Source organism: Apis florea, unplaced genomic scaffold (assembly GCF_048593485.1).
Source record: "Apis florea isolate Af1SG1 unplaced genomic scaffold, ASM4859348v1 contig_2835_pilon, whole genome shotgun sequence".
Taxonomy (NCBI): Eukaryota; Metazoa; Arthropoda; class Insecta; order Hymenoptera; family Apidae; genus Apis; species Apis florea.
Genome location: NW_028256652.1, coordinates 49,648 through 73,846, shown reverse-complemented (window position 1 = coordinate 73,846; position 24,199 = coordinate 49,648). Strand labels below are relative to the sequence as shown.

The 24,199-nt window shown below is 35.2% G+C and overlaps 1 protein-coding gene across 3 annotated transcripts in view; it reads left to right on the top strand.

Annotated features, from left to right (window-relative positions):
* The window catches only part of hwt (SH2 domain-containing adapter heavyweight), a 206,999-nt gene that overhangs the window by 156,715 nt on the left and 26,085 nt on the right, over positions 1-24,199 (top strand). For all 3 annotated transcript variants that reach the window (XM_012484577.3, XM_086907134.1, XM_086907133.1), the window contains exons 3-4: positions 465-584; positions 8,527-8,662. In XM_012484577.3, the coding sequence (XP_012340031.2) occupies positions 465-584; positions 8,527-8,662 (256 nt within the window). The remainder of the gene's footprint in view (positions 1-464; positions 585-8,526; positions 8,663-24,199) is intronic.

Genomic DNA, 24,199 nt, shown 5'->3' with positions numbered 1-24,199 from the left:
TGCGTGCATAGCGAAGCCCGTCCCGACGATTATCCGAATTAATTCGGAAATGTCCCCTTAATGACCGGCCCGGCAATATTTTTATTCCCGGGCGGAGTTCACCGCGTGACTGCGTGCCGTGTTAGATATGATGGCTTGGCTAATTGATTTTAAGGTTAATAACTGTGATCGCGGTTGTTCGCGGGAACGTGTAAATATTTTTTTGAATTATGAAATTGTCTTTGTATCTTTGTAAGATATAAGGTATAATAATTCGTTGGATTATTATAACCAAGTAAATTATCTATTGTAGTGTTTCGTTGAAGTAGATTCGAGAATATATATTTTTTTAACCAATGCGAGCATCAAAATATTCCAAATCGGATTATTATTATTTTCTCCTATTATTCGTTTATGAAATAGATTTGTTTTATCTCCTATTTTAAATTATTATCAAGTTCATTGACGAAATTCATAATTTTCAGGTTTCCCTTTGCGACGACTACAGTCTACCAGTCGATTTTGTTAATAAAAGACGTCCTGCAAGTGCTGCGGCTGCAACTTCTACGGTCCAGTGGGCGCTTCCAAGTCCTACCGTAGAGAACGTGAGTATTATTACATTTCAAAATAAATATTTGAGATTAAAATCACCTTATTAATATTTTTCGTGAGAATTTCGCGATCGCGGAGGAATAAATTTCGTTTTGCAAACAAAATGCGATATACAATTAAAATATAATTATAAAATGGAAATTTTATCATTTACTACACATACCGTACTACACAACCATGTATTGGTATTCAATCAAATTTTATTCGGATTCTCTCGATTCAATAAACGTGCATTGTTCGTTAATCGTATCACCGGTATCACATTTCGTTTATCGTCGCTTGTTTTTCATCGATAAAGGATATCAATATTTGTACGCTCGTTCCAAATCGGAAAGATATACGAGATATATTTTTATTAAATAAAAAAATATACACAAGGATTTCGAGCAACGAAATATTATTTACCGCCTCGTATATCATTAATTTTATATTTGATTCTTTCATACCAATAATATTTAATAATGGCTTTGATCATGATTTAAATATCTTTCTAAACAAAGTAACAAAATCAATTGTTTAAAATTTCGATCAAATCGATCTTTCACTTCATCACTCAAGCACGACTTCCTCCCTTTGAGCACAGAATTAATACGTACAGTTGTATCGACAAACAAGAATCTTTAGAAAACATAATTCTTCAAATCTCGTTGATATAGATTCGTCAATTTTAAAGATACAACATGATAAAAAAAAAAAAGAATCTGAAATTTTTTAATAATCGATTATTTAAATTAATTCAACTCCTAATCAAAATCCACTCCGCTCGAATCATCACGATTCGAATCACCGTCTTCAGCATCGATCCATATACGTCCTACAATATTGATATTTTCTCGTCGCCGGCGGTCGAAGAATCGGTTGAAGGGAGAAATATAATTACGATGGTGACAAAATACCCGCTGGGCACGATGGAGGGTGGACTGGCAGCGTGGAAAGGGGTGGAAGAAGGTCGAACGAACGAACGGAAGGACGAAGGGAATCGCGCGAGCAGGGTGAAAAGAGAGATGGAGGTGACTTCCGGCGGTGCTTATAATTGTTCCACCACTCAGCTTCTGGTGCTCAGGTTTGCCCGGAGCGGAACGCCTAAATGTTTCTCTGCAGTCGAAATACCGCTTACCTTGACTGTGCTCCCTGATGTCCTCGAAAGGACGTCGCATTTACCGCGTTTACCGACACCATCCTGCACGTGACACGGAATCTGGTCTCGCTTTGTCGCGGAAACCAGGTTTCCACGTTGAATGTTGGATCCGGTGCGAGTAAAATTGTTGGTGCAGAAGTCCTTGGAATATTTTCTGATCAAATAGAATTTGAGTATGTGGAGTGGAAACAGTTTTGCGATGTAATTGACCGATTAATTTGAAAGAGTTGGTATTCCTTTTTTTCTTTTTTTGATTACATAGAATTTAAGAATGTATTTTGAGTTTAATATTATTTGGTGAATTTTGTTACATTGATCAAGTGAGTTGTTTATAATTAAGAACGAATTCCAAATGAATTTTTGTTTTACAATTAATGAGAATACAAAACTGTCGTTCCAAAAGAGCGCGATAAAAATCCTTAACAAAATTAAATTATGCTCTTTCTCGAACAATATTCCAAAAAAATTATCATATAATTTTTACTATTTACTCATCAATACACAAAACAAAAATCACGTGATGTAATAACGATATAAAAATATAAAATGAAATAAAAACCAAAAATTAGAATTCCACCAAACGATGTTCACGATTCATTTGCACCTTGTCATCAACAAATTGCGAACATCATTCGCAAGTTACTGCCGCGATTAAAGAAGAAGAGTCGTAAAGAAGAGGAAGATCGAAAACGAAAAGGAGACAAAGAGGTCGGGACACCTGGTCGCTACGAGAAGAAGAAAAGTTTTCCTTCGCCTCGTTGTGTCACCACGGTGGGCGTCCCTCGAAACGAAAGTGCTCGTCGTCGCAACGGTGGTGTCAAAGGGGGGTGGTTCGTGGAGGGTGGTGGAGGGCGACAAAGAGAGGAAACCGGGTGCCACTTGATTCAAGAGGGTGAATCGTTACGACTCTCCCGCTCCTCTCGTAAGCCCTACTTAATACTTTAGCGCTTTATTTTATGCGTGAGGTCGGGCTGTAGGTCGCATTTATCACTTTAACAAAGAGCCCTGCCGCGCGAGGAAAGTTCGAGGCGACGGATCCTTGTTTCCTAGCGATGGAAATTTCGCGGTCGCGTGGTGGTGAAAGTGAAACGGGGATTTATGGTTTCCTAAACACTCTATCTTCAGAGGTTTCACAGAATGTTTAACCGGTGGATGAAGAGTGATCTTGCGACGATCGATGCTTTGGATTTGAGAAGAGAGAAATTTTACGTGATTCTTTTCATATTTATTGCTTGAGAGAAAGAGAGAGAGAAAGGAATCTTTTTTTATTTATTTTTTTTTTTTAAGTGTAATTCTTGCTTTTTTTAATACTAACATTTATTTATATGCAATACAAATTTGATGAAGGGTAGTTTGTTTGGTGATGTAACGATCAATGTTCTTGATGTGTAAGAGAAAGAGAGAATCAATTTTTATTTGGCGATTATTCTTTTTCTTTTTTAGATTCTGTAATTATTGGTTTATTTTTATGCTGTGTTTATTTACCGTGAAAGTGAAAAGGGGATTTATTGTTTCCTAAGTACTCTAGCTTCGGAGGATATTTAATTGGTGGATGAAGGGTAGTTTTGGTAAATCGATCGAGAAGTTGATACTTCTGAGTTGAGAAGACAAAATCTTGTGTGATTTTTTATATTTATTGATGTTGAAAGAGAAAAAGCTTTTTATTTCATTTGATGGTCATTCCTTTTTTTTTCTTAATGTAATTAAATTTTTGTTTCATTTTTATATAAATCTAATGAATTTAAATCTAAGAGAATTTTTAACTTTTTGAGAATTTAACAATATCTTGTATGAAATACTATTAAACGTTATAGGAAGGATCTATTATACCATAGATTCTTTCCCAAGGTAATAAACACCATCGTCGTCCTCGCCTCTCGTTATTGGTACTGTTATTTATGGCAGTTTACCCTCGTAGATTCTGGATTGGATCTTCAAACTGCTTTAATTGATATATATATTTTTGTTGAAATATTTTTTAAATATATACGAGATATATAATGATACACTGTTATTAATAGAGAATTTATTTTATTTTTAATTATATTTATTAAGAAGATAAATTAAATTCTCACAATCCTTTGTACGTTTAATTTAAAACGTAAGTTCACATTTAATTATTACAACATAATTTTGATATTTCACTACAATAATTTTTATTTTTTTTATTCGTAACTATTATAAGTCAATTAAGACATCAATTTAGAATAATTCCTTTCTCGAATTTCTTGTTCAAATATTTTTATTTTAAATTGAAATAAAAGAAATCTCTCTCTCTCCTTTCGTTTCTACTATAAAGATAGATTCTCGATATTACTGAATATCTCGATAGAGGTATTTTAAAGAGATTATCGGATATGTTTCCAAAGCGTTAATCTTTGCAGGCTAAACTCCTTCGACAGCGAAATTCACGCGATATTATGCAAGATCACGAAACTTCTCAAGGTTGTGGACCCCTTGTTTCTTATTCAGCTCGAATGAAATAATCGAATTTTTTTTAAGAAAGGCCATTTATTTTTATTTAGTTTCTAGCTTTAATTCTTCACTTTGTGAATTTAATTATCACGTTGAAAGATCCATTGAGCGGATTTCGTTGATTTCGTGCATATATAGTAATGCAAAATAATACGTACATGTCGAGAATCACACGCACGATAGCGAGATTATGGGCTGGATAATAATCGCGGTCAATTATAATACGACGTATATAATCGTATAATCGGATTAAAGTCCGATAAACCGATGGGATTATTGGCGGACTGTTAACGTAGTTATTCGTGCTAACTGTGGTCTAATGCTGTCTGTGATAATGATGTTTAAAATTCGAAGGGATTTAACGTGCACACGTCATAACAAAATTGGGCCTGTTGTAATTAACTTAACAAATTTTACAAATTTATATTTTATTTAATCTGTCATAGATAATATTGTTAAGATATTAATATATTTTAAAGACGTGTTGTTTTAACATTTTTGTTTTTATTTGATTTTACTTTTGATGTTCAATGATCGTTCATAATCAACATAATTTATCTGTTGTGTTATTTTTCTGTGTTAAATGTTCCATTGATTTTTGAATTTTACAATTCTTAATCTCACGTGAAAAATTTGTTTTTGTTATTTTTATAGAAGATTATTATTTTATATTCTGTATTTTTATATTCCATTTTGGAATAATACAATAAATTATTTAATACAACAAATCAATTTATTTCTCAAACAGTTTATAATTTCTTTGCAAACATTTTTATCTTCAAATAAATTTATCTGTTCATATTATTTGTTATTTTCATTTTTAATAACATTATTAATTAAAAATAACAATGATACAAAGTTTATTTATATTTCTTCAAATTTATAATTTATTTTCATTATATTATGTCATATTAATTTATTCAAATTACTTGTATATTTTAAATAACGTATATTTACTTTCTTTAAAATTTTTTATTCCCTGTAAATAAAATAAATTTGTTTCCCTTTATATGATTTATTCGCTTTATTGTGTTATCTCTTATTGAACTCTGAAAGTTTCTGGTGTATATATAATAATAATACGTTGATTAAAGTTCGTTCATCAATCTTGATTCGCATAATCGTTCGCTTCATAATCTGCAAATTTCGATATTCATCACAAGCCCGATAATCGAGCATCTTATCGTCTCTTTATCTTCTGGGAAATTGTGTTAATTACGTAGTAATATAAAATTAAAACGATTTTTATAGTGCTCGCTTTATTTTGTCGTTGCTTAAGTATTCTCTAGTTAAATACAAAATTGCAGAAAAAAAGGAAGCTTCGTTATTCCTCACTGAATTGCTCTCATTTGAACTTCATTTTCAAATTGAAAATTCTATACAAAGTTCGTTCAAACATAGATACGATTTAAGGAGTGAATTTAAACTATGGACAATAGGAAATTCTTGTGTAATTAAAAGACATATTTTGCATTAATTTTAGATCAAAGATTTAACTTTAAAAATAATATTTTAAGGAAATTTTTTTTTCTAGAATTTCTTCTTCATCAATTTATGTATATCACTTATGTATGCACTCTAAATCTTATAGAATTCTAATTTTCATTCAACCACGAAATATCATGCATACCTAGATACGTCAGGCAACCAGATTCGGTTCATCGATCATATTGCTCAAACACATTTCAAACTGTTCCATATCGTTCTCCTCAATCTGTCTTTTTCCACTTACATGCTGACATATCAGCTAACAAAATCGATTCTTGATGCATCAGGAACACGAGTAGTATAGGTAATATATGAACATATTATGTATTACTGTCCACGGTAATGCACCATTATCTTTATTAAAATGAATTTAAAATAGCATAATATTTACTTAAACTTTTCAATTTTATTAAAAAGATATATAAATCGTAAAAACCGTGCTGCTATCTCGATGTAGTTATTTCAATTCACAACTTGTCAACTTTCTTTCATATCATAAATCTTCAAAAAACAAGTTTATATGTTCCAATTCCACTCCTCCTTCAAATTCAACATAGTCATCTCCAAGGTACGTGTCTCATATTCAAGCTTAAGGTCGAATCAATCGGCAAGATGATCGAATTTTCAACAGTCGATCGGTTCGCTTGCCACGCCGACAAATTCCCAACTTCTTTCGCCTGCGGAAGTTACCCTCGTAATTTCCGTATAAACATCCACGAATTTATCTGTTCCAACGACGAAACCAGCACCAACCAAAGAAAGAAGGTGGAGGGGAGGGGGAGGGGGGGAGATAGAGCCAGAAGGCAATCGGTTTCGAAACAACCCCCGGGGGCCACGACGCTCAACTTTGGCAGGAGAATTCCAATTTTGGCCTCTTTCAATTTAAGGCTACTTGTCTTGCCCGTCTTCTTCTCGCACGCCTTGCAACAGCCTTCGTCATTTCAATTCGTCTGTCTTCCTCTCTTCGAGCTCGATCCGTGATACAAGCTTGTGGCGGAAGTGCGAGGAGGAAGGGAGAAGTTTCCGCCGCCATTGATCAGACGCCTTCCTTTCGGAATATTTCTTTCCTCTCTTTCGTATATCTTTCTTCTTCTTCTTCTCTTTCTCTGTCGCGCGGAGGGGAAGGGAAGCCAGAGGCCATCGTTATTGCTTCTATTATCGTTATTATCATTAAAATCGAAAGTTGGCGAACTCTCCTTCATGAATTGTTGAAGGTTTTCTTTTGGATGGTGGAGGATCGATCGAAACACGCCCCATTGTGCACGCACCTGTTTAATAACGTGGACGTTGCTCGAGATCGAGGAAATGAGAGTGATAGGGTCAAGATGAATGGAGGATTCGTGGATGGATGGGATTTTTTTTTTCTTTCTTTAAGATTCGAGAAATGAGGGAATGGATTTGACGTAGAATGAGGTTGTTTACCTTTGTGTATATTGATAATTGCGTGTATATCAATTTTTTTGGTGATTCGTGTTTTCTGTGTAATTTAAAGTAGTATTTGTTTCTGGTTTTTAATGAAATTGTCAAATTTGTCGGAAAAAGCATATTATTATTAAAAAATTAAAAAATATATCATTTCTTTATTTTTACCCTATTTTTACCCTATAATTATTTAAATATTATGAATATTTACATTATTATATTATATAAATATAATATTATAATGTTTATCAATGTTCCATTTATTTTTTTAGAATGTATTTTTCTAAATAACTTTTATCTCATTTGAATTTAAACACTTATCATTTCACTTAATATTTTTACAAATATAACAAATAGATACTGTATAATAATATAATATTTTTCTCCAAATAATTGAGATAACATAACACACAAAAGCAAAAATAATTAACACTTAAAATAAAAGAAAATTAACAAACGAAAAATTAAACGTTTATTTTCGCAAACAACCATGAAAAAAATAAATAAGAAACTATAATCAAAAGGAAGGAATTCGTTCGAGAAATAAGATTCTTACATACCAGTGGAAAACAACATCAAATTAGGCGGCACAAATTATTTGGTTGGTAACAATACCAATTTGGCATCGAGCTAGCAAAAGCTTGGCTGGCTAACAACGTCCAGCTTCGACCCTTTGGGGATACCATCAACGGGGGTTATTGCACGAGTTTCTTCGACTAAGCACGCGACACGTTAGTCCAACGCAATTCCATGCTCTGAGCACGGCCAATTGCGGTAATGCGTTGGCCGACCGAGTTGTAGAATAAACATTTTTAACTTTCTCCTCCTCTTAAACGGTCATTATTTCGAGAGGGAACAACCGTGTGCCCGGTTTCGTTTTCTGTTTTGCTCCAAGATATTGTGTCTAATCTCCGCGCTTAATAAAATGACTCTCAAGAGACTGACCCTTATCTCTATTTTTGTTATTGTCTAAAAAAGACAATTTAATTAATGTTTAAAAAAAAAAGGAGAAGTTTTTTAAACTGCTTCTACACGTTATAATGAATCCATTTCATGTACATACTCGACGATTTTTTACTCATAAACACAAAGTTTATTTAGATTAAAATGTTTAGATTAATATGTTTCTATCAAGTTTTTGGAAATTTAAAAGAGTTGGAAAATATTTCCTTTTAGAATTCAATGGATTCTAAAGGATTCCAAATATTTTATGAAGATTTTTATTCTTCTTCATTGCTGGAATTCGAAGATTCTAAGAGATGTTGAAAAATTATAGATAGAATTAGAGAAAGTATAACATTTTTAGAGAAAGTATAATATTTTTATAAATATGGAAGAAAGTATAACAGTCGACATTATGGGATTCTTGCGGAATTGTGACGGAAGGAAACGATCTTCTGCTCTGTTTTCAGGCGGAAGTCGAGGTTGTGGAACAATACAGCGACCCAAAGGATAGTAAGAACAAGGCGTACGTCGAGCCAGGAGCTGAGACATCCCTGCCGACGATCTACAGCAAAGTAAATCGCAACTATTGCCGACCTTACACGGGTAAGTGGTGCATAACTTTTGTATTTGTATCTGTGCTTGTGACCTGATGGAAGTTTACTGCTTTGCTAGCGCGTATCTCGCCGCAAAAGCCTACTAAAAGAAGCTTACAAGCTTACAAGCTTCTTTACTGCTTGTCTCGTCTAGCGACCTATAATGTGTATTTAAATGTACTATATAAATGATTATATAAGAAATGATAAGAAATATCTCATCTAAATCTTCTTTTAAATTTTCTTTATAACAATAAACATTAGAATAAAATTTAATATGAATAACTGATCAAATCTCTTGAAAAAAAAATTAACGTAACGAAAAATCGTAATATTTTTAATAATTGCAAAAATTGTAACGAATTTTATTAATTAAAATTACGAATAAAGAACGCGTGTATAGAAATATAATAAATTTTTGAGAATAGTGAAATAATTTTCAAATTAACTTATAAAATAAATTGTCTCGTTTCAATTTCGAAATATAAATTTGTCCAATATTTTAAACATTTCAAATTTCAAACTTTCACCATATACAGACAGAGATTCTAAATATTTGCCTTTGAATCTCGTTCAGAGATACATCACACGGTAAATTAAGAACAATATTTCGAAACGAAGCTATTCAGATTTTCAATCGTTTTCTCTCTTTTTCTCTCTCTTTCGATTATGCACTCGAAAAAAGTACCAAACTCTGTGTTTAAATACTTATTCAACTTCCCATATTTGCAAATCAATATTTGCCTCGATATTAACAGATTCAGTCCAGAGAGGTATGCACGTAGGCCGACTGATAATAAACCTCGATATACAAATCCTAAAATACGAAGAACACATAACGACATGAATTCTTGATAACGCGTAATGAGTCGGTACACGCGAATTAAAACGTGTAGAATCGATCGTTTCGCGAGACAATGTTAAAATGAATAAACTTTGAACGATTGTAAATCAAGGATTTATCCTCTGCCTGGATGATAACAAGCAGCCAACGTTTCCGGATTTCCGCTTATCGATTGGCTTTTGCACAAAATCTGGCCAACTTTCTGCCAAGCTCTTCTTGTCTCCGTTTCTCTCTTTGTTGTGCGAAATTCTTTCTCGCCAAACTCTTGATCGTATAATAACGTGGATCCTAGTGAATGCCATGATGACGTACGTGATTACACGATGAAAGTTGGAGCCAAAAGATTTCATGAAAATGGCGATTTAAGGTAAAATATTCTCTTGGTGTCACGATGATAATATATGTTAGAACTGGGGTTGGGGAAAATTTAAGAAGAAATATATAAAAAACTGAAATATAGTTCTATAAGAAGCTATTAAGAAGGTTTGAGAATATTATTTAATAATTTAATATTTAAATCATGGATGAATATTATTTATTACTTGTATTCGGATTTTGATATAAATAGAATATCAAAGATAGTGATGTTTTTTTCATTCTTTAGTAACTTACCATTTTTTTAACACTGTCTTATAAAAAAATTTTTTTTAAAATTTCGAAATTTAATATAATATTTAACAGAAAATTGTCTAAATATAAAAGCAAACCATAATTTGTAACAGGAAATATATCTTTTAATATACAACAATTTTCATTTCTGTTTCAATTCGTGTTAATATATAATTAGTTTGACAATTAAAATTCAATAAAATTTTTCTTCCATGTGTCGTTATTAATATATCTTTTTCGATAAACAATATATATATCTGAACAATCGATTATCAAACACAAAGGAAAAAAAAATTGAAAAATCCTACGATCAAAGATATCACCATGAAAATATTGAACTACACATACGAAATAAATGGCGTAATAACCGAATACTCCCCTGCGGGCATTTAAAAGGTAGCGCGGACCCATGCTTTTTCAATCTCGATTTCACGAGGTTGTGAAATTGAGCTGTCGCCCAAGCATTCGATGAAGAGGCTGTAAGTTTCGGATTATAGAGTTAACAGAAATTCCCGCGCCGAGCCGCAAATTAATGCGGTGAACCCCCAGCGATACGGCCGATACTCCGATGTACGAATTATCGAGGCAACAACTCAGTTAACGCGGAGTAAGAGAGGCGGAAGAGCCCCTCGATAATTGAACGGTGCACACAGGTTGGCCAGCAAATCCCGTGGATTAATCGAACGTTTTCGAAACGGAAGGGTCGCTTTCTTTCTCCTGGAACGCATTGCTATTAGAAAAAAATCCGCACGTGGAACTCACGTTGATCACTTGATCGAAAAAAAAAGATCTTTTTTTAAGATCTTTTAATTTGTAAAAAATTTTTTTTGTGCAGTTTTCATGCGATTTAAGTGATTCTTTTTGTATAATAAAAAAACTTAATGCTCATGATAAAATTTAGTAAGTTCATACAAGATGAAGATGGAACAATAATCAATAACAGTTTAAATACTCAAATACAATTTACAAAAATATAAAAAGAAAGAACATCTTTCTTTCTGTCCACTATTTGTTCCACCACCATCAATTTTCCAAATTTCTTGATTCGAAATTAACTCAGGACGGCATTGATAAACTTCAGCCACTCGTTAAACCCGTTTCAGCGTAACAAGGGTCGAAGCTTCGTCATTCTGGAATGTCGAGAGTTCCGGTTCGTAATTAACTCCCTATAGTTATACGCATAAAAGGACATAACTAAACGTATAGTGGATTTTCTACGTTGCTCGCCTATGCAGATTGCTTCACGAACGTTGGACAAACATCGGTGAAATTTACATTCTTATCATATTCATGGGCTTTTAATTCGCGCGGACGTGGCAGAGATCGAGTTTGGCGAGAGAGAGAGAGAGAGAGAGAGAGAGAGAGAGAGAGAGAGAGAGAGAGAGAGAGAGAGAAAGAGAGAGAAAGAGACCTGAGTAAACACGCCGGGGCAAATGTTTATCGTCGTGGCAGGAGCATGTTGGCTAGAAGGCAACGTATACGGTCTTTGATAAGGACTTCTTACCCTGATACGAAGGCCATTCTAATCGCCGAGGACGATGTTTGCTCGAGGTTAGAGTCGTATTCGTATTTGCGGCGCTATACATAATGGATGATCGGTGGAAACTAATCGAATGGATTTATTTGTATAAAACGTAGTGATATCGATTTTTAAGTAAGTCAGCTCGAGAATAAAATTCGTATATTGGTGATGAAAAGTGTAGAATTATTATGATTTAGAAATTAGAATTGTTGTGATTGTGATGATAAGGTATGGAATGGATTATAAGATTTAATCGAAAATATTTGAGATATATATTATTTTTATGAACTAGGAATTGTAGTTGAATTAAGTATAAAATACAAAGAAAGGGATGCAAAAGTTGTTAAAAATTAATTGAGAATCGAAATTAATACGGTTCAATGATATTGTCATCACTAGACAAAATCATCATCAGTTAATAGATAGAAAAAGAAAAGAGAGAATTTTTATTTAAACACTAAAAGAAAGAAGCAATGAGAAAAATTTTGATTTTCACTTATTATTAATGCCTTTAACTTTCTCGCTTGATTTCCATTTATCAAGGAATAAAATCCGAGAAAAGGGAGAATAATAAGATATAGGATTTCTCATTTACCAAGAAAAATCTTCCCTGTCAAAAGCACAATTCACAGAATCCTCCCTCTTCCTCTTTCGAGCAGAATTCAGAGGCCACGCAGGATCACGTTTATCGGCCGTATAATCGGCCATTCGACAGAATTATTGGGAAATTAGGATTTCCATCGGTATCCGTATCATCGCCCAAAGTATCCTCCGCGAATTGGATCGGCCGTTAAGAGGAGAATAAGTGTATCCGAATAAAAATTCCCGAGTTGGGTTGGATTTATAGAAAAAAGGGATATCTGATTAACGTCTGCCTCGGTTTTCGCTGGTTTCTCCGCCCATTTCCGGCGGAACCAACCGGCGGTCCCGTTCGAAGTCCATTTCGTTCGAACTTTTCAGAGTTTCAGGTGTGCGGGTGACGTTACTTGCCAACGACCTCGTCCCATGATGTGTCGTGTGATATTTAATTAAACTTCCCCTTGTCCATCCGGTCTGCTCTCGTTCCATTGCTACCAATGTCTGTAAAGTTTCAAGGGCGCGAGCTACCCCCCCTCCCCTCCCCCCACTCCCCACTGTCCTTCCACCCTTTTCACGGACTTATTAACCGTTTCGACAAGGCCCCTTGACACGAGAGATTTTTCTTGCCTTCTTCCTCCTGGTGGACCCCGGGCGTCCAAAGTAATTAAAAATCAGCCGATTAAACCTAATGAAGTGGAAAGGAATATTGGAGGCGCGTGGATGGATGGAAGGGAGGATCGTGGAGATTTCTTGGGACGATCGCCAGCATTGTACTCTTGCTTCCCTTCCTTCTTCTTAAGAGTGGAGTTATGGCTAACAGGATATGGGCTGGGTTTGATTCAAACTTTTTGATTTTCCTTTCCGTCAAAGTTTGATGGAAAGTTGGGTTTGAGCCATTGTATTCTGATAAAGGGTGTTTGTTCGCTAAGTATTTCGATTCTCCGTGGGCAATTAAGAATTGAATTATTTGGCTATTAAAAAAGGGATTGCGAATTTGAGAAAGGAAAATATTGTTGTATACACGGTAATGTGTATTTGATTTATATAAATGCATAAAGTTCTTCTAAAATTGAAAGAAAAAGATAGCGTATAATTTGTTAACAGTAGGAAACTTGTATGAACAGTGTGAAATATTTGTCTAACAGGTATAAAGGAACTGATTTCCGACAACAAAGTTTAAGCGAATTTTCAAGATATTCGGTCTGTCAAAAGTTCTCGAGATTACGGTGAGACGAACTGAAGTTAAATTTGAAATGTCATTCTTCAGAACTTTCTCACATTTATCATGAAACTATATATGCAGTATTAAAAGGAAGAAATTAAAGTAAATATATTCTTATAATAATGATTCATCGTTGAATGTGATAAATTGAATTATTCAAAATCAAAAATAATAACATTTACATTTGCAAATCAGTAATCACTTTCGAGCAAACCTCTCTTCGTATCATTAATAATATCGTTACAAGCGGAATCTTTCCAGAAATAAATATATCTATCGCGTATTTCATTCCAGAACTTGATTAAATCGTATTAAAATTAGAAAAACTTTAAGCCGCTATAACTCCAAAAATAGTGACTTTCGATCAACGAATGAAAGACCGTTGGAAGCGCGGAAGCTTGCCCTTTAAAACGCTTTTTCATTTATCTTGATACGACTTTCGGTTCCCGAGATATCGTCGTGTAAAGAAAAGTGTAATTTTTGATTGTTTACTATTCTCATCCTTGTCGCTTACTCGGACCTCTCGCTCGCACCTCGTCTCACTGACCTATTCCAAAGTCCAGACAAGCGACAGACGCGATTCCTGGAAGTAGTACGCACTTTCAGAAAAAATGTAGGTCACTGGGTCCATTCATAATCTCTCTTAAGCGCTATGGATACTTTGAGTCTCTATATCTCGACAATGGATTGAGATATCGGCATAAGACAAAAAAGGACTTCATTGGTACGGTTTCTTCTATCTCTTGAATGAATTTTGATGATGAAATTTTGAGGTTCTTTTCACGAAAAAAAATTTTTTCACGCGAAATTCCAAGTTTTATCCGTGACTTTACGCAATTGGAATGATTTATTGTTGAAGTATAAAATACATGAAAATTTAAATTAATCTACTTTCACGTTTTTATATTTATCCAATGCGATATAAAAAAATAATTATATGTAATAAATATAATTATTACTTTAATTCTCCATATCTTATACAAAGACTATTTATGTGTAAACATCTTGTATAATTTATATATCTTACATAATTCTTACACAATTGTATATATTAAATATTGGAGTATGTTTCATCTACTTAGAAACTTGCTACTATTATCGATTGCTATGCTTCAATTTCTACAAAGTATCCTTTTGCATATTTCTTTTTTTTTCTTTCTTTCTTTTTTTTTTTTTTTAAGTCCAAAACAATTATTCTTCTTTCTTCGTAAAAGAAATTTTTTTTTTTTTTTTTTTTTTTACATTCCTTCTTCGAGAAGTGAAGCAAAACCGCACAACTAATCGTGTAAAGGGGGCAACTGGAAATTGTAGCCGCGTTAATCAGCGCTTTCGTTCCCTCCCCGGATGAAGGTACCGGGCTCGTCATTGCTCGGCCGATGAAAGAACTTTCTCCTGTACTGATTGTCTCTTGGATCGACCCTCGGTCGGAGCTACCCTCGTTTCAATTACCGGTACCAGGTGACTTGTAGCTCGTTCCGCGTCCCCGAGCAGTTAACGCTGCTACGGGTTCATCGTATGCAAATGACAAGCCGTCCGTCGGTCCGTCCATCCGTTTGTCCGTTCATCCGTTCCTAGTGCGACAGGGAGGGGTTGCTTGATTCACATCAAACGCTAGCTAAACGCTGTCTATTGTCTCAGCTGTCTATACTATGCTCGCATATTAAATAATCGAGCCGAGAGTAATTATTATACGAGGGGTAGAATTTTGATTGCAACGAAAGCGTTTCTCTCGTGAAAAATGGACAGTTTTATGTGAACAGGTCGTTTCGAATTGAAATAATATTTGTCGAGATATATTTTATTTTTCTTTCGTTCTTTTCGTGGAAAATTTGAAATTAAATCTGGATGTTTTTTGAGTTAGAAATAAAATTTTGATAGAAACGTATTTCTATTAAGAAGTTGTTCAAATATATTCACAATTTTCCTATTTTCTATCGTTCGTGTGCAAATCAATTTCGTCTCTTCATTATCCCACCCTTAGTTGTCAGCCCTCAACTGAATTCCAGTCGAAGATCGAGCTCGATGGAACGAATCATGGCGGAACGCTCTCGGCGAGAGGCATTAAGAGGTAGAGATCGCGAGTTATGTTTACGACACCACGGTTGGTGCGACAGTTTTAGCATTCGAAGTTGGAAAGGGGGAACGGTGACGGAAGGGTGGAAAGTTTGTTGGATTGCCGCGAAGATGAATAGTTAACGGGAGAAACCCCCATCCCTTACCCCGCTTTCCCTTTTCTTCGTATTCTGAATTTCCGTTTCCCCCGGTTTTCCTTTCTGCTCCACATTCGAGCTCCTCCACTCCCTCTCCTTTCTCGCGCGGATCATTTACAAACTGTCAACGGCATATCTCCGTCGCTGGACGAATGGAAGAGAGACATCTTAATCCATGGACAATTTCGCGTGTCTTCTTCGCGTGACAGAAGTTAGGAGAGACGGGAAGATTTTCTTTGTTGGGGGAGGATTGTGTAATTAATTTAAACGTTTCTATTAAAAGAGTTATTAAAAATAGCAAGATGAAATTCATTTCTTCGCTCGTGTTTCCTTTTAAAAATGAGAGCTAGATCTTTTGATAGAACTTCTTTTCATTCGTCTCACGTATCGCGTTAAATTTTCTTCGTAGCAACGACGACGCAGTGTGTACACGAGATTCTTTGTCGGCCTACTCGCTTTTGTTAATCGCGAGCAAAGCTTTGTCCTCGTTTTATCGCGCGGCGGAACGACATCTCCTCCTGGGTTAGGGACATCAGGGAACGAGGTGGGAAAGGAAATTTTCAAACAAACCTCTCCCGTCGCCATAAACGAGGAGGCATCGAGCCAAAGGTTGGCAGTAAGGACGTCGCGTCCCTACACGAAGGATCCCTGAATTCATTTCATGGCCAATTACAATTAGCATTTATGCCGCGATTTGCATATCGTTCCAAGATAATTTCGCGAACGCTTAGCCTAATCTTCGTGTCAGATGTTTCAGCAAGCCGACAAGAAATACTTGCTGGTGCCCGAGATCTCTTATCTCGACGTGCAAACTTCTCGGTGAAAGTGATCTCGCAGATCAGTGACTATGACTTGAGAGAATTATCTGAGAAAGAGAGAGAGAGAGAGAGAGAGAATGATTTTAAAACATGTTGCTATTAATATAATCTATTAATGTTATTTGTATATTTGTTTGTAATGTTTCTTTTATAACGATTCATTGTTTTATCCAATTGTAAATTTTAAACAATTTTGTAAAATTTGAAACAAAAGTATCAATGTTAAGAAAGTATTTTTTTAAATTTATGATGAGATTGATTTATAAGAAGAACAAAAAAAAATATAGAAAGAAGAATACATAATACGTTTTATAAAATTCAAATTATCATTTGAACTGATAATTTTATTATAATTAATTAATATAATAACAACAAATGTTCCCTTGCAAAAAAATTAATGACATCAAATTATGTATCGATTATCATCCATTTCTACATAAATAATTTACAAATCGTTTCAAATAATCATGGCACATATCATTCTGTATAATCAATTCTATTCATTTTAGGAATATTTTGCTGGCAACAAAATTTCATATATATATATAATTGTTATTTCATTTATCCACTATATCAATATCGACGAAACCACGTGCCGTACATGTAAAACAACTTTCGTCTCGTTCACGCTGAATCAACAAACGCCTCGTACAAGATTAAATCGCAAAACGAAAGTAAACCGCGTTCGAAACGGTGGGGGATGGAATCGAAGAAAATGAGAGACAGAGTTGCTTGGAATCGGTGTGGGCAACCTGACCTGTGGCCCAACTCGTCAGAGACCGCGCCCTTAACGAGCAACCTGCCCCCTTCGGCCGCAAAGCGTTCGTGGCTATGTGTGACCACCGATGTAGATTTCAATCGAGCAATGTCTACCGACAGGGAAGCGGATAATCCGTGCGCGCCACGCTATCACTGCGACCGACAGCTTCGACGCCCTCCGCCGGACACCTCCCCCGCACGTCTGTCGCGAAACCCTTTTGCAACCGGCCAAACATTGATTTTATTCCTGCTAGAATCGATCCAACTAAACGCGGCTATCTCTTTTTCTCCTCGTTTTTCATTCCCTGACTCTATCTCCCCCTCTTTTTTTTTCTTTTTACGTCTCTTCTTTTCTCTTCATCTTATTTACTTACTCATTTTTTCCTACGTTTTCCCCATTTTCTTTCCCCATTTCCTTCCGCTTCTCTTTGTTCCCTTCCTTTCTCTCTCTCGGCTATATATTCGTCACGAGAAGGGTGTAAAATGATTTTTCGGAACGAGGTATGTAATCGAGTTTAGGGCGACGCGACCACCCTTTTATTCTTTTTTTTTTTCTACGGAATCCTCAGGTGTCGAGGCAGGGAAACGTGGGCATTCGATAGGGTTGTTTGGATCGAGTTAAATTAGATCGAGCGTTCAATTTAGCCGCGGCGTATAGCTACGACTATTGGATTTGGACACTCGGGGGAAAGTTTTCCGCGAATTCGGTCCTCGATGCATTTTCCCTCGAGTTAGGGCGGGTGGAAATTCGTGGATTAAACTTGGCTAAACGTGGCACACGACTACGATTCACTCGCATACTATGAATGGAGATCCGCCTCTCAGAAGCTTATTCGCAAAATCGTTCGAGCCGAAGACGTTATTACTTGTTCCAGAATATCTGTTTCGTTGTATAGATCATTTCGAGGATATCAGGATTGCTTGTCGATAGAATTTAAAGCAATTGTATCGTATATCGCGAACAATTTCATTGCTCAGCAAGAATATATTTTACACAATTTTTATGTGTTACTTTATTCATGGAATAATGTAACGTGATAATAAAGAAGAAGAATATAATGTTATAAGGATGTTGATGTAAAATTGATGTTACTTTAGAATGTACTTTCATTGATGAATTATAAAGAATATTGCTCTTCGTCGTTCATTTTTCGTGTACTTAGATCTCTAATTAAAGTGAAATTATTTAATATAAAACAATAAACATTCGATTTGAGAGAATATTTCACAATATTTGTCTACTTATCTCAAACAATGCAGACTGGAATACACCACTTCTCACTCTACCCTTTTAGAATTAACTCCTTCTCAAGAAATTCACGGTAGAGCACGTAACGAAACGACGACGAGTCGGTGAAACAATTTTCCCCAACGTCTCATAGTAAAAACAACCGAACACGTGCTATTTATACTTATTCCCGTAAGATGTGTCTCTCGACTCGAGAATACGAGAAACGTTTCTTTCAAACGCATTCTCCATCAAGGTGTACCTGTTTCGTTCTTGGAATCTTTCAAGGTTGGGGGACGAGTACAAAGGGCAGAAGTTGGTCCGTTCTTCTTTTCAAAGAAAAAAAAGAAAAAAAAAGAGGAAATCCCTTTCTTCCGCGCCAACTTTTCGGCATCGTACCCTCCCCTCCTCCGTATTGACGTGTTCTCGACTGAAAACTGCGTAAGATGTTCCTCTTTTGAGGAGAGCGACGGGATGGCATTTTAAGATAATTTCCGGCCGCGTGATTCTCTGAAGGATAAGCCGGAAAAGGGGGTGATAGGCGAAAGGGAAGACGCGAGTCTGGAAGAGGGGGCGAGGTACAGAATAAAATTACTGGAGTAAGTAATTTGAGGACAGACCGTGTAATTGCCACTCAAAACGCTCAAAGGCGTTGCTCCTTTCTTGCGTCTTTTTTAAATTTACCGGTTGCCACCGTCTGGAATCCGTCTTTTCCTTGGATCTTGATGGGGCACCATTTCGAGAAAGACGACGAGGACGCGGAGAAATAAATACGTTTTGATATTTATTCTTGATTAGATTTGTTGCTCTCCTCAGAACGGAAATTTCACGAGCAATTAATGTTTTACTTGCTTTATAATTTACAATTTGTTGTTGTTGAAGTGCAATATGAAATTCGTCATTCGCTGTTCGATATCAGATTGAGACGGGAATGAAAAAGATCGTGATAGGGGTGTCACGGTCAAAGAGTCACCATCTCTATAATCAGGGGATGTTTCAATCATCCTCGCAATGCGATACTCGTCAGCCAACTTGTGTTTGTGCTCTTTGTGTACACCATACGGGGGACGAAACGCTTTCAAAGTAAAACCTCTTGCCTTGTAGCTTAATTCATTCTTTCCTTGCGCAATTTCTTTCGTTATTTTTCCCTCGTAACCTTGACTCGTTAGTAGCTGCCACTTTACGCTTTAAGGGAACGTGTATTAAAGAATGCCAAAGAATCGGATCTTCAAAAGAAAAATTTTGATTAGGATCACTCGATATCGAAAGAAAGTTTTAATCGCGTTTCCTATATAGATGCTTATTAATATTGTACATTTTGGGGAAGGCGAACTTTCTTTTATAAGATATTGTAACGAGATTCTTCTTTCGTGGATGTACTCTTTCAAGTTTTTCTCTCCATTCTTATCTTCGTGAAATATCTTTCCTACATTTAAAATTTAATGAAGTTTTTAATTAAGTTTGGGGTAAATTTAATAATATATTTTACTCTTCTCATTGTAAATCGAATTATTTAGTTTTACTTATATGAATTCAGATTCGAATACTCAAAATTTTTATTCAAACTCGTAAGAAAATGTTTATTTCGCATAAACATTTATAATCTGCTTGTACATGAGAAAAGGAGAGATAAATAAAGAGAACGGCAATATATATATATATATATATATATATATATATATGGGAACACAAGAACATTGCCGTATCGAGGAAGCCCCATCCAGGCCTATTAGACCGGTCGGATAAGTTAACCCGATCGTTCGATGACCCTTGACACGGCTGACACATTTCAGCCGCGAGATTCGTCCAATTCCACGCTCGTATCCATGAATTCTCCTATACCAGAACCAATAACCAGAGATTGGCTTTCGTTTGCCATCCCAGTAATCTTTACCCGCCACCTAAGAAGCCCTAAGGATCACAAGTCTTCGAAGCCTGATTCCGTGATTTCGTTTAAGGCCCTCCTCCCTTCTTCCAATTTTTTCTTTCTTCTTCCTTTTTTTCTTCCTCCTCCTCTTCTTCTTCTTCTTCTTCTTCTTTTTTTCTTACGACGATACAATCCTACGACCCACATATTCCATGAAAACCGAGCTCACCCCCCGATTATGTTACGAGGACAATATCTAATAAAAAGGAGAGTGAAGTGGCTCGAAGGGCGATGAGGCTTGCTCTTTTATAAAGCTTTCGTCGGAATTTCTCTCGTCATTGCCTTCCTTCCCCGTTGAACGAATCGCGGTGGAGAAAGGGAAGATTGTATAAGTGACAATTTGGAGGTTTTTATAGGACTGATGAAATCCGGCACATTTTATTCCAGGATCATCGTTCTGCACGATTTACCGTTTTTATTTTCGAAGGAAAATGCTTCGTAACAATCGTTGATGTCGACTGTTCATTGTCAGGTGTGATGTTTAAATATTTTCATATGGAGAATATGACAATGATGAGAACAAAATGTTTGACTTGTTTAATTTTGATCATATTATTGAAAGTATTTTTTAAATACTTTAAATTATTTGGAGACATTCTTTGGATATGAGAGATTATTAGAGGAATTCTGATTTTTATTTGGAATTTTTGAGCCTATAACAATGAAGAACTTTCAAATGGAAGAAATGGTCTGGAGGGTAGGTTTCCAAATATTAAAACATGTAATAGCAATATTTCCCAACATTTCTCAAATCACGATCCCCTTTTATGATAGTGAAACCTACAATCCCCAAATAATTGACTTAAATTTACATAAAAGAATATTTTTCATATATATTGGTTGGTTATAACTCTTTAAATATGAAAATTTTTGGATCGAAAGTTTTTATAAAAATAATTCCACTTAAAAATATTTTTGACGATCTTTAAAGAATGTGCCTCATCCAGATTCTTAGTACTTAGTTTTCATTTAATCGTATATTGTATTGTTTGAACAGAATAAATCGACAAACAAAGGCTCAAATATCTCCACTGGTTGCAGTAACACGAGAACACGAGGGGAAGAAATTGTTTGTTTTTGAGAAAACAAATATTATGGTAGGATTAATTTATTGCATCCCAATTGACTGTAAATTACGATCTTTATGTATTTATAAGTAAATTGATTTATTGAATCGTTCGATGTAACGATTAATAACACACTAAAATTTATTAAATTCTCTATAATCTTTATAGGCTTAAATTACGAAGAAAAATTTTGAAAATATATTCATATACGAATACTGAAAATTATATAAAATTTAATGATCAAATAAATTACGTAACTTTTATATATTTACACTTACAGTAGAACAATCAGCAGAAAATCATTTCATGTTAAACAGGAGACGATTCGTTCTGTATTAATCGCACCATATTATGTTCTAATAACTCATTATCTCAGCAATTAACATTCGTCAGTACAACCTCGTTAAGCCGTACAAAACAATCAGCTACGTTGCACAATCTCCACGGGCAATCAGCTTAATCGACGTTGCACCGATCTCTATAAACGAATTCCGATAGGCTATTGGGTACAAGGTATTAATCTACAACAACGACCTTGATACTAGATCGTCAGAGATTGCGATCTTTAACGTCGTTATCCCTTGAATTTAATTGATTCGTTCTAATTATAAATCCCCTCTATCGAAATCAGCTACTGTATCTCTAGTATCTTTTTCATTTTGTTCAATCAAAATATAAAGGCAAAAATATATATTTTATTTGAACAATAGTTCAAACAATAATTCATTGTAATTCAAGAAATAACAAAATTTTTTTCAAATATTAATATCATCTATTCTATTCAACAGTAAGTTAGGGGATTAGATTTCAAGTTAATTATAGAAATTTTGCCAAGTCAAGTGAAAAAATATTAATTATGAAATAATGGTAACATTAATAATCAAGATACTAGTAGAAATTTATAAATGAATAGATATGAATATTTATTTAATAATACGATTTATGACTTTACATTTTCTTCCAAATAACTCTTAAAGAAATGTCCACACTTATAGACACAATTATATTACTTCTTTTCTCTCTATATCCTTAATTATTCGTTTATTTAAAATATATTATATCACATTCATAATTACAACTCTTATATTTTCTTATTTCATCTCTCTATCATAATCAAAAATTGTGCTCTAATTGACAGATGGCCAAGTCCCTTCGTTTTTACTTTTAATCTATAATCATCCGTAACACACGCCCATCGCTTCGTGACGAATAGCCGTAATATCCGATATTACCAAAAGGGTTAATATCGCTTTTCAGAAATAATCCACCGAATATTTCGTCGACTTATCTCCATGTAAACAGAGCGTGCACGCGACGCGTAACAGCGCATCGCGTTATCTGTGGCGATTGCCAGTAGGGGTTGTCGCTCGCCGTCACTAATAGATTCATTAGGGGTAGACGGTACACCCTTCGAGCGCATCGTGAACCCTAAATGTACGTGCATGCAGTCTATTTCTATGCTGCGCCTCCCCTTGGCCGGCTTGCTTGTCGATCGCAACGTATACTCATATATACCGTTCATTCTACTACGCGCCACTGTTGCGTTGATTCATTCACGAACACTTTCTCGACGATGTTATCGATTTATCCCTCTTGAATAATATTGTCTCACGTATTGTATGATTACATATCTCCTGTGTGCAATCATCTTTGAGGCGTAGATTATATGTGTGTTTTTGGAATTGTTGTGAAATTTGAATTGTATCACAATTATAACACAGTGTAATGATTAGGGAGAAGAAAATTAGTATTGCAAGAAAATAATAGATGAGGTTAAATTTTAACAAATTTGTACGTCTTTTGAATGGAGGAAACGATGATTCTGGATCAGTTTTAAAAATAGTTTTTAATTATATCGATGTGACTTTAAGTAATTCGGATCAATAATTCCATCGTGGATATCATCAAGTAGCTAGTGTCAAAAATATATTCAATCAATTTACAATCGAATAATTCATAATTCGGTAATGATTAATAATTGTTCATTAATATGTCAATGTATTATTAACTTCGAATCTCTATTTTCATCATATTACAACCCCATTTCTGAGAATTAGAAAATAATATTAAAAGGAAGAAGAGAAAGAAAATTCATGTAAATGAAATAAAAGAAACTTTACACGAATCTAAAATTATCTTCCGACAGATTCAAAGTAAGCTTTTTCAGAAAGCTTCTCAATTGCGCATCCAGATCATCAAACATCCCAACTGCACACAACAGTATCCACCGACTTCGCCGATTTTCCCTTCGTGTATTCAATAACTCATCCCATAATGCACCTTGGCCTCTCGCGTATTTACGCATCGGTTTTCCCGCAAGCGATACATCATTCGTTAAGCAGCGAAGCGACCTTTCACGTACCGCTGTTATCCACAGGTCCTCTTCGTGAAACTGTCCTTGCGTTTGCACAGATTTGCGCGATATATTATACGAATCGTGTGGCACGTCCTCGATGGCCGCTTTACTTCATAATTCATTCGGTCATTCAACGACTCGTCCCGTTATTTCTCTGCCCCTTGCTGCAGTCTGCGGATAACTCGCAAATCTGATTATCGATCGGTAATCAATATCGGTGCAATTTGGCGTTACGCCAGGGTAACGTGTGTGTACGTGTATCCCCCTCGTATGTGCGTCCTTCGGCTGATCCCCGATAGGGGATGATTGAAAATGGTGCACGTGCGACACCAACTAATCGCGCTTTGAACGACTTCAAACGAATTTTCGACGATGGACGATCGTTTTGGAATTAGAATTTTCGTGG